The sequence below is a fragment of the Cryptotermes secundus genome, unplaced genomic scaffold, assembly GCF_002891405.2.
Source record: "Cryptotermes secundus unplaced genomic scaffold, Csec_1.0 scaffold7, whole genome shotgun sequence".
Classification (NCBI taxonomy): domain Eukaryota; kingdom Metazoa; phylum Arthropoda; class Insecta; order Blattodea; family Kalotermitidae; genus Cryptotermes; species Cryptotermes secundus.
The window spans coordinates 728291-741057 of NW_019727389.1; the positions used below are offsets into that span (position 1 = coordinate 728291).

The 12767-nt window shown below is 36.6% G+C and overlaps 1 protein-coding gene across 2 annotated transcripts in view; it reads left to right on the plus strand.

Moving 5' to 3' along the window:
• LOC111864597 overlaps window positions 1–6114 on the plus strand; it is a 45780-nt gene extending 39666 nt beyond the window's left edge. The window contains exon 9 of one of the 2 annotated variants that reach the window (XM_033751492.1): window positions 5154–6114. In XM_033751492.1, coding sequence (XP_033607383.1) covers window positions 5154–5185 — 32 coding nt within the window. In that variant the 3' untranslated portion in view covers window positions 5186–6114. The remainder of the gene's footprint in view (window positions 1–5153) is intronic. The other variant, XM_023851949.2, reaches the window with a different exon arrangement.
• Window positions 6115–12767: the final 6653 nt, after the last annotated feature.

Sequence of the window (12767 nt, forward strand, 5' to 3'; positions counted from 1 at the left end):
AAAAGATGAATTTAGACAATGTTTTGAAAAATGGAATAAAAGACTAGACAAGTGTATTAGTGTAAGTGGAGAGTACTTTGAAGGGGATTGAAGGTTTGTGCTTAAAATTTGAATAAATAAGTTTAAAAAAAAATAAGTTCGGTTTCTTTTGGGTACCCCCTCGTTCTTGGCATAAAAGTACAATGAACAAGACTATATAAAAATGAAAGTCATAGGGTAAAACAAAGTTAAGACTCTTCATGTGATATTTTACATCATCAAGTCATTTGTTGGTTGCTGCAATTTTGTTATATTCCCGCGGACATAATGCTATATTCTAGATTTTGTGTACATGTAATAAACTGCTTTGGAGGCCTGTGGTATGGATGTAGTATAGTATTGACCTTAATTGTTTAGCCGGTGCCTCGTCTTACAATGTATTTGTCCGTTCTGTAGGGAATATAAACTGCAACTGCAGCTACATTTTATAATGTAATAATTATCAAGTATCCAGCTTCACTATCGCAACTGCAGTTCAGTGGTGTTAATATGTTAATCATGTATTTGCCTGATGATGGCTTTAACTCTTTGACTGGCGTGAAGGGTATTTAAATCCCACCCCTGTCCTGGCAGGCCTTTTAAACATTATGTCGCTAAGATGCATGTGCTTACTTTTTTCTAAACAACTTCAACAAAAATTGGTTTTTAAAAATGAAATTTTCAGGAACTATTAAAAATACAATATTTTATGCAATAAATGTCTTTCCATACCCTTTTAATAGTTTTTCATCGTGTGATAAACATTGAAACATGAAAGTTTGCAGAGAGCCACACCACAGCTTGCACACATGACACTTGTTTCTTTTCTAATCTTATGCTTAGCACACACTCGACACTTTCTCATGGCACCATTCTTCTTATTGTTACTGGGAGGAACATGGACCATTTTGTGAACTTTCAAGCCACCCTCTAGACGATTTTCTGGGTCTTTCACTGGTGGTCTTCTCAAGGTCGCGGGCGGAGGCGTGACTGCACTCGAGTCTGACGCAATAGATTCGTCATCCACTTCATTCCTTGACTGTTCTCCCTCTCCACACTGTTTGTTTTGTTCTGTCATTTTTTCTACACAGTCCAATATAAAATCTTTGAATTTGTAATTTCTCTTCTTGTATTTTTCTGTTGTTGTGTACTTTTTGAATAGAATGAAACTATTCAACGCTGCCATTTGCAACAAGAAAAACACCAGTTTCTTTGTCCACTTTACAGTTTTGCGGGAGCAAGGATAATAATGCAGCATTTGATCGGCCCTGTCAACCCCTCTCATATGTTTATTGTAGTCCCCAATTACCTCGGGTCTGCATATTTTTTCTCCTTTGCGATTCGTTTTTGCAGATTCCACGATTTTTGCTGTGTGAAGAGTGGAGATAAGTTTGACGTCTCTTTTATCTCTCCACACCTGTACGAGAACCTGCCCCTTCCTAGAAAACACAGATTCCCCTTTTTTCAATTTTTTTACATCATTCTTTAGTTCTTTGGGAGCTCCTCTGTCCATTCTGAAGGTTCCACACACATAGGTATTTCTCTGTAATAACGTCTCACATAATTCTACACTATTGTAATAGTTATCCTGGTAGAGATGATACCCTTTATCTAGAAGCTGTGGCCCCAACAGATCGACAACTAATTCTTTTATAGGCCTTGATTTTCCGCAATAAATTTCAAAATTCCAAATATATCCACTTGTCGATTCACAAACAAGATAAGCCTTTATACCGTACTTATCAGGTTTATCAGGCATATATACTCGGAAGATAAGACGTCCTTTCCAAGCGATCATTCCTTCATCTATTGCAATTTCCTTTTCAGGGATATATGTGTTCCTAAATTTTCCCACTAATGAGTCTATAATTGGCCTAACTTTATACAGGCGATCTTCACAGTCAGCTGGTCGTGCATCGTTGTCAGCAAAATGAAGAAATTTTGAAATCTGTTGGAACCGCCGCAAAGACATCTTTTGTCCATACCATGGAGTGTGAAATAGGGGCCTAGTGGACCAATAGTCTTCAATTTCAGGGCGTTTGTCGATTCCTGTCATGAACACAATTCCTAAATATGTCCAGATTTCATCTGATGTGACATATTTGTAATTGAGTTCTCGAGAGTGAGGAGCTAACTCATGTGTGTTGAAGTGCTGGTGAGCATAGCGATTGGTTTCAGTTGTAATGTGAGTTACTAAGTCATCATCCAGAAAAAATTTTATCCATGAAAAGGGGTGCATTTTATGTGTTATATCAATTTTGATCCCGGAACTACTAGTAAATGGAACTATTACTGGTACAATGTCTCCGTACGTCCATGAGATGGGCGTGTCAGGCACCGCACTCGTGGTAGCTAAATGTTCATGATTACTGTCTTGTGGATCATTGTCTATCACTGTACTATTGTCACTATCAACTTCATTCAATTCAGGAATCATTATTTCATCGCCACTATCATCATCAGCACAAATCTCCTTCACAACACTTTCCAGCTGGTCTGTAGGAACATGCCGACACTTGCTGCGAGAAGCCATGGTGAAACTGAATGAATGTGAAATAGTTTTTGAACTTTTCCTTCTCGCAGGGTTCTGACAGTAATATAGACCCCCACAAAGTTTACAAGGGTTCTTTACAACCATGCACAAAAACTATCATATATATGTCTTTGGTTGAAGAGAGCCAAGAGAGCAAATAAGGGAAGAGATTTTCAAAGCGTTAAAACACGCCAACGCCAGGGAACGGCTGGCATCGCCCTGGCGTTAAAACACGCCCGCGCCAGTCAAAGAGTTAATAGCCGAAACATGTAGCCGAGCCAGTCTTGGCTTTGACCTTGATATTGTTGTGTTGTGACAGATTTTAATAAAGAAATTGTATATTATAACACAACAGGATGCACGAAATGAAAATTTCAGTGAAGTTTATATTGGGTTGAGAGTGGAACTGATAGCCTGGACAACTTACATTATTACTCGATTGGAGTACATGGAATACATATACTATCTGGTATAAATTATAATTATTGTTAAGGAATGTGAAGTAAGTGGAAAATACATTGTAGCATAAAAGTTTTCATGTCATACATAGGCAGTTTCAGTATGAAATAGCAGTAAGAGAGACATCATAGTGTATGTTTTTATTATAAGGTATTGAATTGCCACAGAGTGAACTAATATTTATTTTATTAAATGTACAGTGTGTGATACTTAATTCAGTGGTCTAGCCATGAGTGAACTTTAGTGAATAACTGATGAACTCATAATTGAAATTCATGCTACATATTAACCCATCACTGCAAAATTTACTAAATGGCAGTTATAATATCAACATTAAAATGTATAATAAAATCATGAATACTGAACCAGTCATCAATAAAACATACGGTTTTGACAGTCATACACTGAAAAATGTAGTGGAAAACACATTTAAGTATTAATATCAGACTATACGAAGGGGAACCCAAAAATAACCGGAAACGACCTGTTGCCCGCGCATGCTTTGTAGTTACGAGTTGTGCTGCTAGGTGGTGTTAGCTGGGGGGTCTCCTGCGACTGTTAGTGAGCTGGCGTCAGTCTGAGTTAAGTGGTTTGTCTGTGGTGCTCTGTTGTGTGCATTCCTGTTTCAACCCTTTGGCGATTAGTGAGATGGCCGACCAGAAGGAACAAAGAGTGTGCATGAAATTTTGCTTTCTGTTAGGGAAAACTGCAGCCGAGACTGTTGGGATGCTTCGGCAAGCCTTTAATGATGATGCTTTGGGGAAATCACAGGTCTACGAGTGGTTTTCCCGTTTCAAATCTGGCAACATGTCAACAGAAGACATGCCATCCCCGGGCGTCCTTCGACAGGAAGAAATGACGAAAACAATGCCAAAATCAAACGTGCAATTGATGAAGATCGTCGAAAGACCATTGCCCAACTTTCTGAGGAAACGAACGTCTCGTGGAGCACGGTCCAGCGAATTTTAACCGAAGGTTTGCACATGAGACGGGTGTCTGCAAAATTTGTTCCTCGCTTGCTCGGAGATGACCAAAGAGAAAACCGCGTGAATGTTTGCCATGACTTGAAGAGTGAAGTGCAGAACGATCCAGAATTTCTTAAAAGAACTGCTCCTTCTGGTCGGCCATCTCACTAATCGCCAAAGGGTTGAAACAGGAATGCACACAACAGAGCACCACAGACAAACCACTTAACTCAGACTGACGCCAGCTCACTAACAGTCGCGGGAGACCCCCAGCTAACACCACCTAGCAGTACAACTTGTAACTACAAAGCATGCGCGCGCAACAGGTCGTTTCCGGTTATTTTTGGGTCCCCCCTCGTGTGAGTAATGTTATAAAAACAGCTAACAACTGATGTTCAGAACATCCAAATAAACTCGGATGTTCCAAAAGCAAATATTTTTGATCAAAATATGTGACTAATTTACATGAATCAGCATTGTTCTGGTGCCAGAGTTTCATTATTTGTCTGTCTTAAGATTTCTAAATAAGTGAGTATTTGAAAACGGTGTGCTGAGTTTTATATACGTGGAGGGAAGAGTATGAAACGTGAAACAAATTTCTATACAATTTAATTCACAAAATTAGAAGTCCCCTTGTCCTTTTCATCAGATCCCAATAGATATCCGAATAATGGTTATCACATTGCACCTGTATATGAAATACACAATTAAATAGAAATCAAAGGCATCTTTTCTGAGAAAGGGCCATACTTCAAAATTAACCATGCCTTTCCTTTTGCTTTTTGTGTCACTTGTAAGGAGTTTGTAATATGTGATGATGAAGTTACATGTTCATATACTGCACAGAAATATTTTTTTATAAAATAATAATTAGCATTTGTTTGTAGTATAAGGTAATAGTAAATGACATGTTTAGAATGGAATGAAATTGGTTTTATGAAATAGTAATAATTTCCGTCTGTTTGTAGTATGATATGTGCTATTAATTTAAATTTTTAGATAGACAAGAAAAGAGCCTCTTTTAAACAAATATCTGTGTTTATTTATATATAAAAACAAATTATGTGCATAAAGTAATCATTTTCATTTGTTCATAAGAGAGATAGATGTTCCTTCAAGTTTCATGTTTAGATAATGAGGTAAATGGTTTCAGTAAAATTATAATTTTAATCTTGCAGGTCACAAATTATGCGACTATCCCAAGAAGTAAGAAGCCCAGTAAGAAGAAAATACAATGAAGATTGATCTAGGAATATATGGGCATTAGATTGAAGTTCCACTTCTGGCAGCGAGACACTTCAAGGAGAACATGCTGTATTGAACCAGCTGCTGTACTTGCTTATTCATGTCATGACACATCATGGGTCAAGAGGGGAGGGACTACAGATTTAGTTATTTTATTTGCTTTATCATAAGAATCCTTTCTTGTAGGAAAATAAAACCAAGAACTTAGAGTAGAACAAGAACAGAATATAATGTTTGCTGCTTTCTGTCTGTCTATGTATGATTGTAGTTGTCATTAGTAAGTTCCTCATGACATTTTTGAGATATAAATTTATTGCAGATAATTTTTATAAGGTAATGTATGAAGGAGAGTAAAGCATTTATTCTGTTTCCTTGATGGTTGTACTCAGAAGCTGTATTGTAATTTTATGTATATACTGTTAACAATTTTCAGAAGGCCAAGCTAACTAGCTTCTTTGCCTTCTGCAGTAACACAGTTGCTCATGGCCTCATTTGTTGAAGGGGCTTGTGTTATTCCAGTTGCTTCATTTTGTTTGTGGATATAAAAATCTTCATCATACTGTTGTCACTACTGCAAAATGACTTTTAGAAAAAGGTAAACATTGATCTATATGTGTACCTATAATGGCTAATGTACATTAACACTTAATATACGCATATTTCTGTATGACATCTGATTCTTGCAGAGGAAAATTATGTGGAATAATAGAGGATTTACTTTTTTTTTATGATCACATTCATGATGGAAAGGTTGTCTATGAATTAGGGTATTACTAATAATGTTTAACATACTGGCAGACTTGTATTCATGTAACTTCTTTATACTTACTTACTTATGGACCTGAGCCCTTCTTGAGGAGAAGCCAAATCTGCAGCTACTCAGGAATTTCTCAGCATTTTATGGAACCTGAAGGTTCATTACCATGTTCACAAGAGCCCTCCACTGGTCCCTATCCTGAGCCAGATCAATCCAATCCATACCATCCCATCCTATCTCTCTAAGATCCATTGTAATATTGTCCACCCACCTGCGCCTTGGTCTTCCCAGTGCTCTCTTCCTTCTGGCTTTCCCACCAATATCCTATACGCATTCGTCTCCCCCATTCATGCTACATGCCCTGCCCACTTCATCCTCCTTGACTTGATCATTCTAATTATACTTGGAGAAGAGTACAAGTTATGAAGCTCCTCATTATGCAGTTTTCTTCAACCTCCTGTCACTTCATCTCACACTCATACAGAACCACAGGCAAAATTATAGTTTTGTATATTCTGATTTTTATGTTTTTGGACAGCAGATGAGAAGACAAAAGGTTCTGGACTGAATGGTAGCAGGCATTGCCCGAGTTCAGTCTCCTCTTAATATCCTCCTGAATCAGGTTTTGATTTGTTATTGTCATTCCCCAATATCTGGTTTTGCCCTGCATTTTGGTGATGAGACAGCAACATATACTTAGTTTTCTCTGTGTGTACTTCTAGACCAACCTCCTTACTTGGAAGCACGATAAATCACTGTAGGTCTCGGAGCAAGGGCCGAGAAGGCCCACCTCTTATACATTCATTCATTCATTCATACATTCAACCTCCTTACTTGCGTCAATTAAAGTTGTGTGTTTTTTTTAATCGTTTCTTGCATCCTGTTGTGTGTTTAATTAATAGTAGAGTGAATTTACCGACTAAACATATAGTGATAATAAAAAAACGTGTTGTGTAGTCAGTAAATTCACACTACTCTTGTGTGCTTTTCTTTATGGTATCAATATTATCACCCAGTAGATTCACATAATCGGCATAGACCAACAGCTGATATGTCCTGTTTAATTTCAGTCCCACCTGGTTTCCCTGGACCTTCCTAATGGCATATTCTAAGGCAAAGTTGAAGAGCAGTCGCAATAAAGCATCTCCTTGTTTTAGACCATTCTGGATAGGAAATTTATCTGACATATGTTTACCTAAACGGACTTTACTATAAGTTTCGTTTAAACACATTTTAATCAGCTTAACTAGTTTCATGGGTATCCCAAACTCTATCAGAATATTGTACAATACTTCCCTCCTAACAGAATCATAGGCTGTCTTGAAGTCTACAGATAGCTGATGTACTGTCTCATTGTACTCCCATTTTTCTCCAATATCTGATGAATGCAAAAGGTCTGATCTGTAGTTGATCTGTTGTGACAAAATCCACACTGATGATCTGCGGTAATTTCATCTATGTATGGACTTAACCTTGAGAGAAGAATATTGGATAAAATTTTGTATGACGTTGATAGCAGTGATATCCCCTGATAATTACTACAGTCAGTTTTATCACCATTCTTGTGAACTGGTACACTAATAGATTCCTTCCACTGATCAGGCAATTTTTCCTTATGCCAAATAGAAGTAATTAGCTTATTGATCTTTATATGTTCATATTATGCTGTATGTTAAAATAAGATTATTCTATTAATTGGCATTTTAATTTTTGAGACTTGAAAGTAATTAATTTTCACTGTGTGATCTTATTGGCCTATGTACAAATAGTAGTTGTCAATTAACTCCTTCTGTTAGCCTGTGGACAGGCATTGAAAGGTTATTGCTTCCTATAATTGAGTAGGATCAAGATGACTTGTGTCCTTAATATAAGACTGCTAAATCACATAAACTTGAGTCTGAAAGGGATCATCTTTGATCTTTCCCATTCATTAAATTTGTTGATAATTTAACGAGACATAATAAGATTTAAGATCAGGTTTTTCACAGCATGCTTTCTGAACTTGCCATGTTTCAATCTAGCTGATGCTTTGATAATGATTTCCTTGTCTGTGCAGAATATTTGATCTTGAAAACTTGCTATTTTCATCTTGGACACAGAATCCAGTCTCATAAGCATCATTATGTTGTTCTTGTCCAATTCACGTGTTGCTAATGAGATGACATATGGTGATATTTATCATTATGATTTTCTAATGTATTAGTTCTTGATCAGTGTATGCAGTCTGTCATTGCCTAACGAAAAAAGGAATGGTTGTCAACAGTTGCATGATATGTTTACATATTTTAATTTTATGACTGCCTCTGTGGTCTAGTGGTCAGCATTCCTGACTACAGATCCAGAGGTCTGGGTTCGATTCCCGGACCTACCAGATTTTTTCCGAGAAGTAGTGGTTCTGGAATGGGGTCTACTCAGCCTTGTGAGTATAATTGAGGAGCTATTTCAAAGAAATAGCAGCTCCGGTCTAGAAAACTGAAATCAACGGCCATGGGGATTCATTGCACTGACCACGCAACACCCTCTATCTTCAAAAGTTGGCACTAAACTTCACCGAAAAGCGGCGGTCACTCGGTCAGTGTAGTTCGCTTGCGGATTCAAGCCACGGAGTTTTTTTATTTTAATTTTATACATTATCTAATAGTACCTTGCATTATCTGTTGTTTGTGGAATGTTAGCACATTCATTTATTAGAAGTAATACTTCCAAACATTTAATGCTGTATGCTGCGTCTGTGCTCTAGTGCTCAGAGTTCCTGGCTAAAGATCCAGAGGTCCGGGTTTGATTCCTGGCACTACCAGATTTTCTGAGATGTAGTGGGCCTGGAACGGGGTCCACTCAGCCTTGTGAGGATAATTGAGGAACTACCTGAATGGAAAAGTAGCGGCTCCGATCTAGAAAACCAAAATTAACGGCTGTGGAATCCGTTGCACTGACCACGCAACACCCTCTATCCACTAAAGTTGGCACTAACTTAGCCGACAAGCAGCGGTTACTCAGTTGGTATAGTTTGCTTGCAGACTAAAACCACAGAGTTTGATTTGTGTTTGTTTATTTCAATGCTCTGTTATCTCAAGTTGTCAGTTCTTTGCATTTAGTTGGAATATACGTACTATAGCCATCATTTAATGATACTTGATTTAAAGTTTTCCCTCATATAATGCTCAATTTCAGTGATCCAAATCAGTGTTAAATTTCTTCCATTGAACATTTCCCTTGGATTAGCATTCAAACCCATTGCTCACCAAAGAAGTTTTAAATGTGAATTACACTGAGTATTTTGTATATGTGTGAATTAACATACTGTCGCATGTCCGCGGTTTCATGATTAATAATTGTGGATTTTGGATTGGATGATTAGGTTTATTTGATGTCAGTATCACACTTACACTCAATTATAACAGTTCACACATTTTCTATGTTCTCTCATACTTCACTTCTGGACACTTGACTTCAATTCTGAAATCTGAACTTCACGAATGCATTCTGTTTCATATGTGCTTGGCATACCGAATAGGGGACACCGAGTCCAATAGTTCTGTATTTCATATCTGTGGTAACTTTGTGCCTAAGGATGTGTTACCACAGAGCCAAATCCAGCTCTACAGTAACCTATATGCCTAGTTGAGTGTTTTCACAGAAGTTCATGTATAATAACCCCATGGTAAACTATTGTCATGGGAACATGCTATATTAATACTCATTGCCTAGGAAATCAACTTGTCACATCACATTACATTTCACATTGTCTTAGAACATGAAGATATCCAAACATGGAAATGTTAATGTTGTAGTAAGTAATAAATAGGGTAAGAGTGACTATGGGTAAACTATATCATCACCAGTGATAGAGGTGTTTCAGTCCGTTTCAGTTTGCTGGTTACTATTGATCTCTCTTGATATTTCATTGCCAATATTCAGTACTGTTGTATTGTAATGAAATCTTAATAATAATAATAATAATAATATCTTTGTGTCTGAATGATATTATGTGGGTGGTGAAAGATACAGAGTAAAAGTGTTTTTCCAAGGATGCAACCCACCAATGGGAAGAAATTCAGTGGGTTGTTGCATTGTCTATAAGTTTTAGTTTTTACTTTCAGGAGAGATTTCATATTTTGAAGAAAATAATCTTGAGTAAAGAAAAATATTTTGTTTTTCAAAATTCTGAACCAATAGCCGAATCAGACTCGAAACCAGAAGACAGGAGTGAGATATTGTAACGTTTGTTCCTCATTCACACTGAAGAATGGTTACAAGATGTGAGGTTTAATGTGTGTTGTTGCTGCCATTCTCAGCAACCTGTGTGAACTAAATGTTTTACGTTGATACTGTCAAAAACAAAGAAACAAAACAGATTTAGAAGTGAGTTTGATATGCATGTAGCATTGTCAGTATGTGTTACAGGCTGAACAGATCTTATGATAAGCAGTGAGACACACCTACCACATTGGGTAAATGAACAGTTTTAACCAAGTATCATTTTTGTATTCATGGTATGAATTTATTCACTCCATTTAGCCTATCATATTATTTAAATGCTATTTTTTGGTAATTTATGATGTATGTAAAAAAAGTAATGATGGATTGCAATATAGAAAGTTTGAAAAACAGTGGAGCAAACATTCATTTTTATTACATCTCTTAAATTATTTGACAAATATATGTAGATATAAAACTGGATAAGATCATACTTATATTATTGATAGTCTTATTTACAAGCCATTTATAAAGGGTTTTGATGGTTATTATTTATTCTTATTTATATTTGCTAGTTTTTGTACCACTGTTTCTTGTAGCCAGATATTTTTCTTATAGTTGTATCATTAATTTTAATCTAATTTCAGAGAGCTGTACTAGAGCCAACTTAATGAATACTAGTTGTTCAACCACTTTGTTAAAAAGTAGTAATTCCTCTGTTTTATATGTGTATTCCTAAACTGTTGGGGGCACGCAGTAGCATAGTTAGTTGAGGTACTATGCTACAAGCCAGAAGGTGACAGGATCGAATCCAGATGAGGTGGATTTTTCAATTTACCTAATCCTTCCAGACACACTGTGACCCTGGGGTTGACTCAGTCTCTTAACAGAAATGAGTACCAGGGATATTCTTGGAATATTCTTGGGGGTATAGGGTGGCCAGCACGTAAAGCTGACAACCTTGCCACCATCTATGAGCCGACTGTCTAGAAAATGTGGGAACCTCAACATCTCACAACCTTATGGGCCTGTTACACGGTAGCCTTTACTTTTCACAATGACAAAGCAAAATTGTTCAGCCTTAGGACACTAAAGAACTACTTTAAAAATAACTCTTTTATAATTTGTGTTACAAATGTGCCAACCAGTTGAGGTTAAAAGCACAAATGACTTAACTGTCAAAGTGCAGCATTAGAAATCAACCAGTCAGCATTGTATTTCCAGTATCTTATGATGGGGACATTTTTGGTAGTTGGAAAAATGAAACTTAAGGATGGTGTTTGGGAACCTATATGTTAATTTTTTAAGGTCAAATATGCATGAAAGTTTTGAGCTTTAATGTCAGTTTGGTGTGTGTTGGAATCTACAGCGGATAAGAACAAGTTCTGCTTTCTTGTTATTTAAATATAACCAGCTGCAGTGTCTGTTGCAAGTTGTTACACAGTTATAGTATTTGTTTAATCAGCAATGACTTGCCACTAGATAGCTGTAATGTGAAACTTTATTATATGCCAAGACTAACAGATATATTTATGTTAACTGATATTTTTGTCAGATAAGTCAAGAAATATTTTGTCTTGTAATGGGACCTTAAAGATTTTCAAATTATTGTTACAAGCTATTCATTTGAAGAAAGCAGTCTTCTGGGATTTGGCACCATGTATATGTGGTGTTAACTGACGTTTCGGAGTGGTCTGCTTTTACCGGTTCTCACGGTCTCTTCGCTTGCAGATTTCTTATATTTTTTCTTCTACCCTGAAGATGGAGGCGATACGTTCCTCCGAAACGTCGGTTAACACCACATATACACGGTGCGAAATCCCAGAAGACTGCTTTCTTCATAGTCACCGCCGTGAAAGCCTCAAATCTTACAAAGCTATTCATTTCCTTCCTGAAATTGTTGAACAACATTAACAGTTTCCATAGCTTGAACTTACCATCTCTTACATCAAATAAACAGCAACAGAAATAAATGCCTAAGTATGACTGTCAGTGACAGATGTTTCTACTGAAGTATATATAAGTAATTTATACATGAATGAGAAAGTGTTGCATGGATGTAAGAGAGAGAAATAAAGAGTTTTTGAATGCCTTGCAATGGATGGAACAGGATCTGTGACATGTATTTGTGATATTACCAATGTCTTATAATTATGTAAGCAATTTCTTATATCTATTATGTAATGTGGCTACAGAGTTAATGTGGATGGAAACTTAAGTTAAATTGAATGAGGGTGTTAAGTTTGAATAGATATATTTATAGTTACAGTGAATGAGATATAAATATGATATTACTGAGGCCAGTGTGTTTCTAGCAAATATCTTATGTTGTGGTTTTGACAGCTTTTTTGTGTTTTTTATTAGAGAAACTGTAGGTATTTTTTCCCCCTCCAGTTTTATCTTTATTTTGATTGAGACTGTACAAGCTTGGTGACTGTTTGCCACCTAAGTACCCTACAATAATAAAGTATTATTATACCCAAGTATTACCTTATTTTTCTAAAGCCTCTAAGCTTCAGGGAAATGAAAAGGATTTGGTCATCTAGCAAGAAACGAATTTTAGGTCTTTTGAAACCCTGTTAAGCAAGCTCTG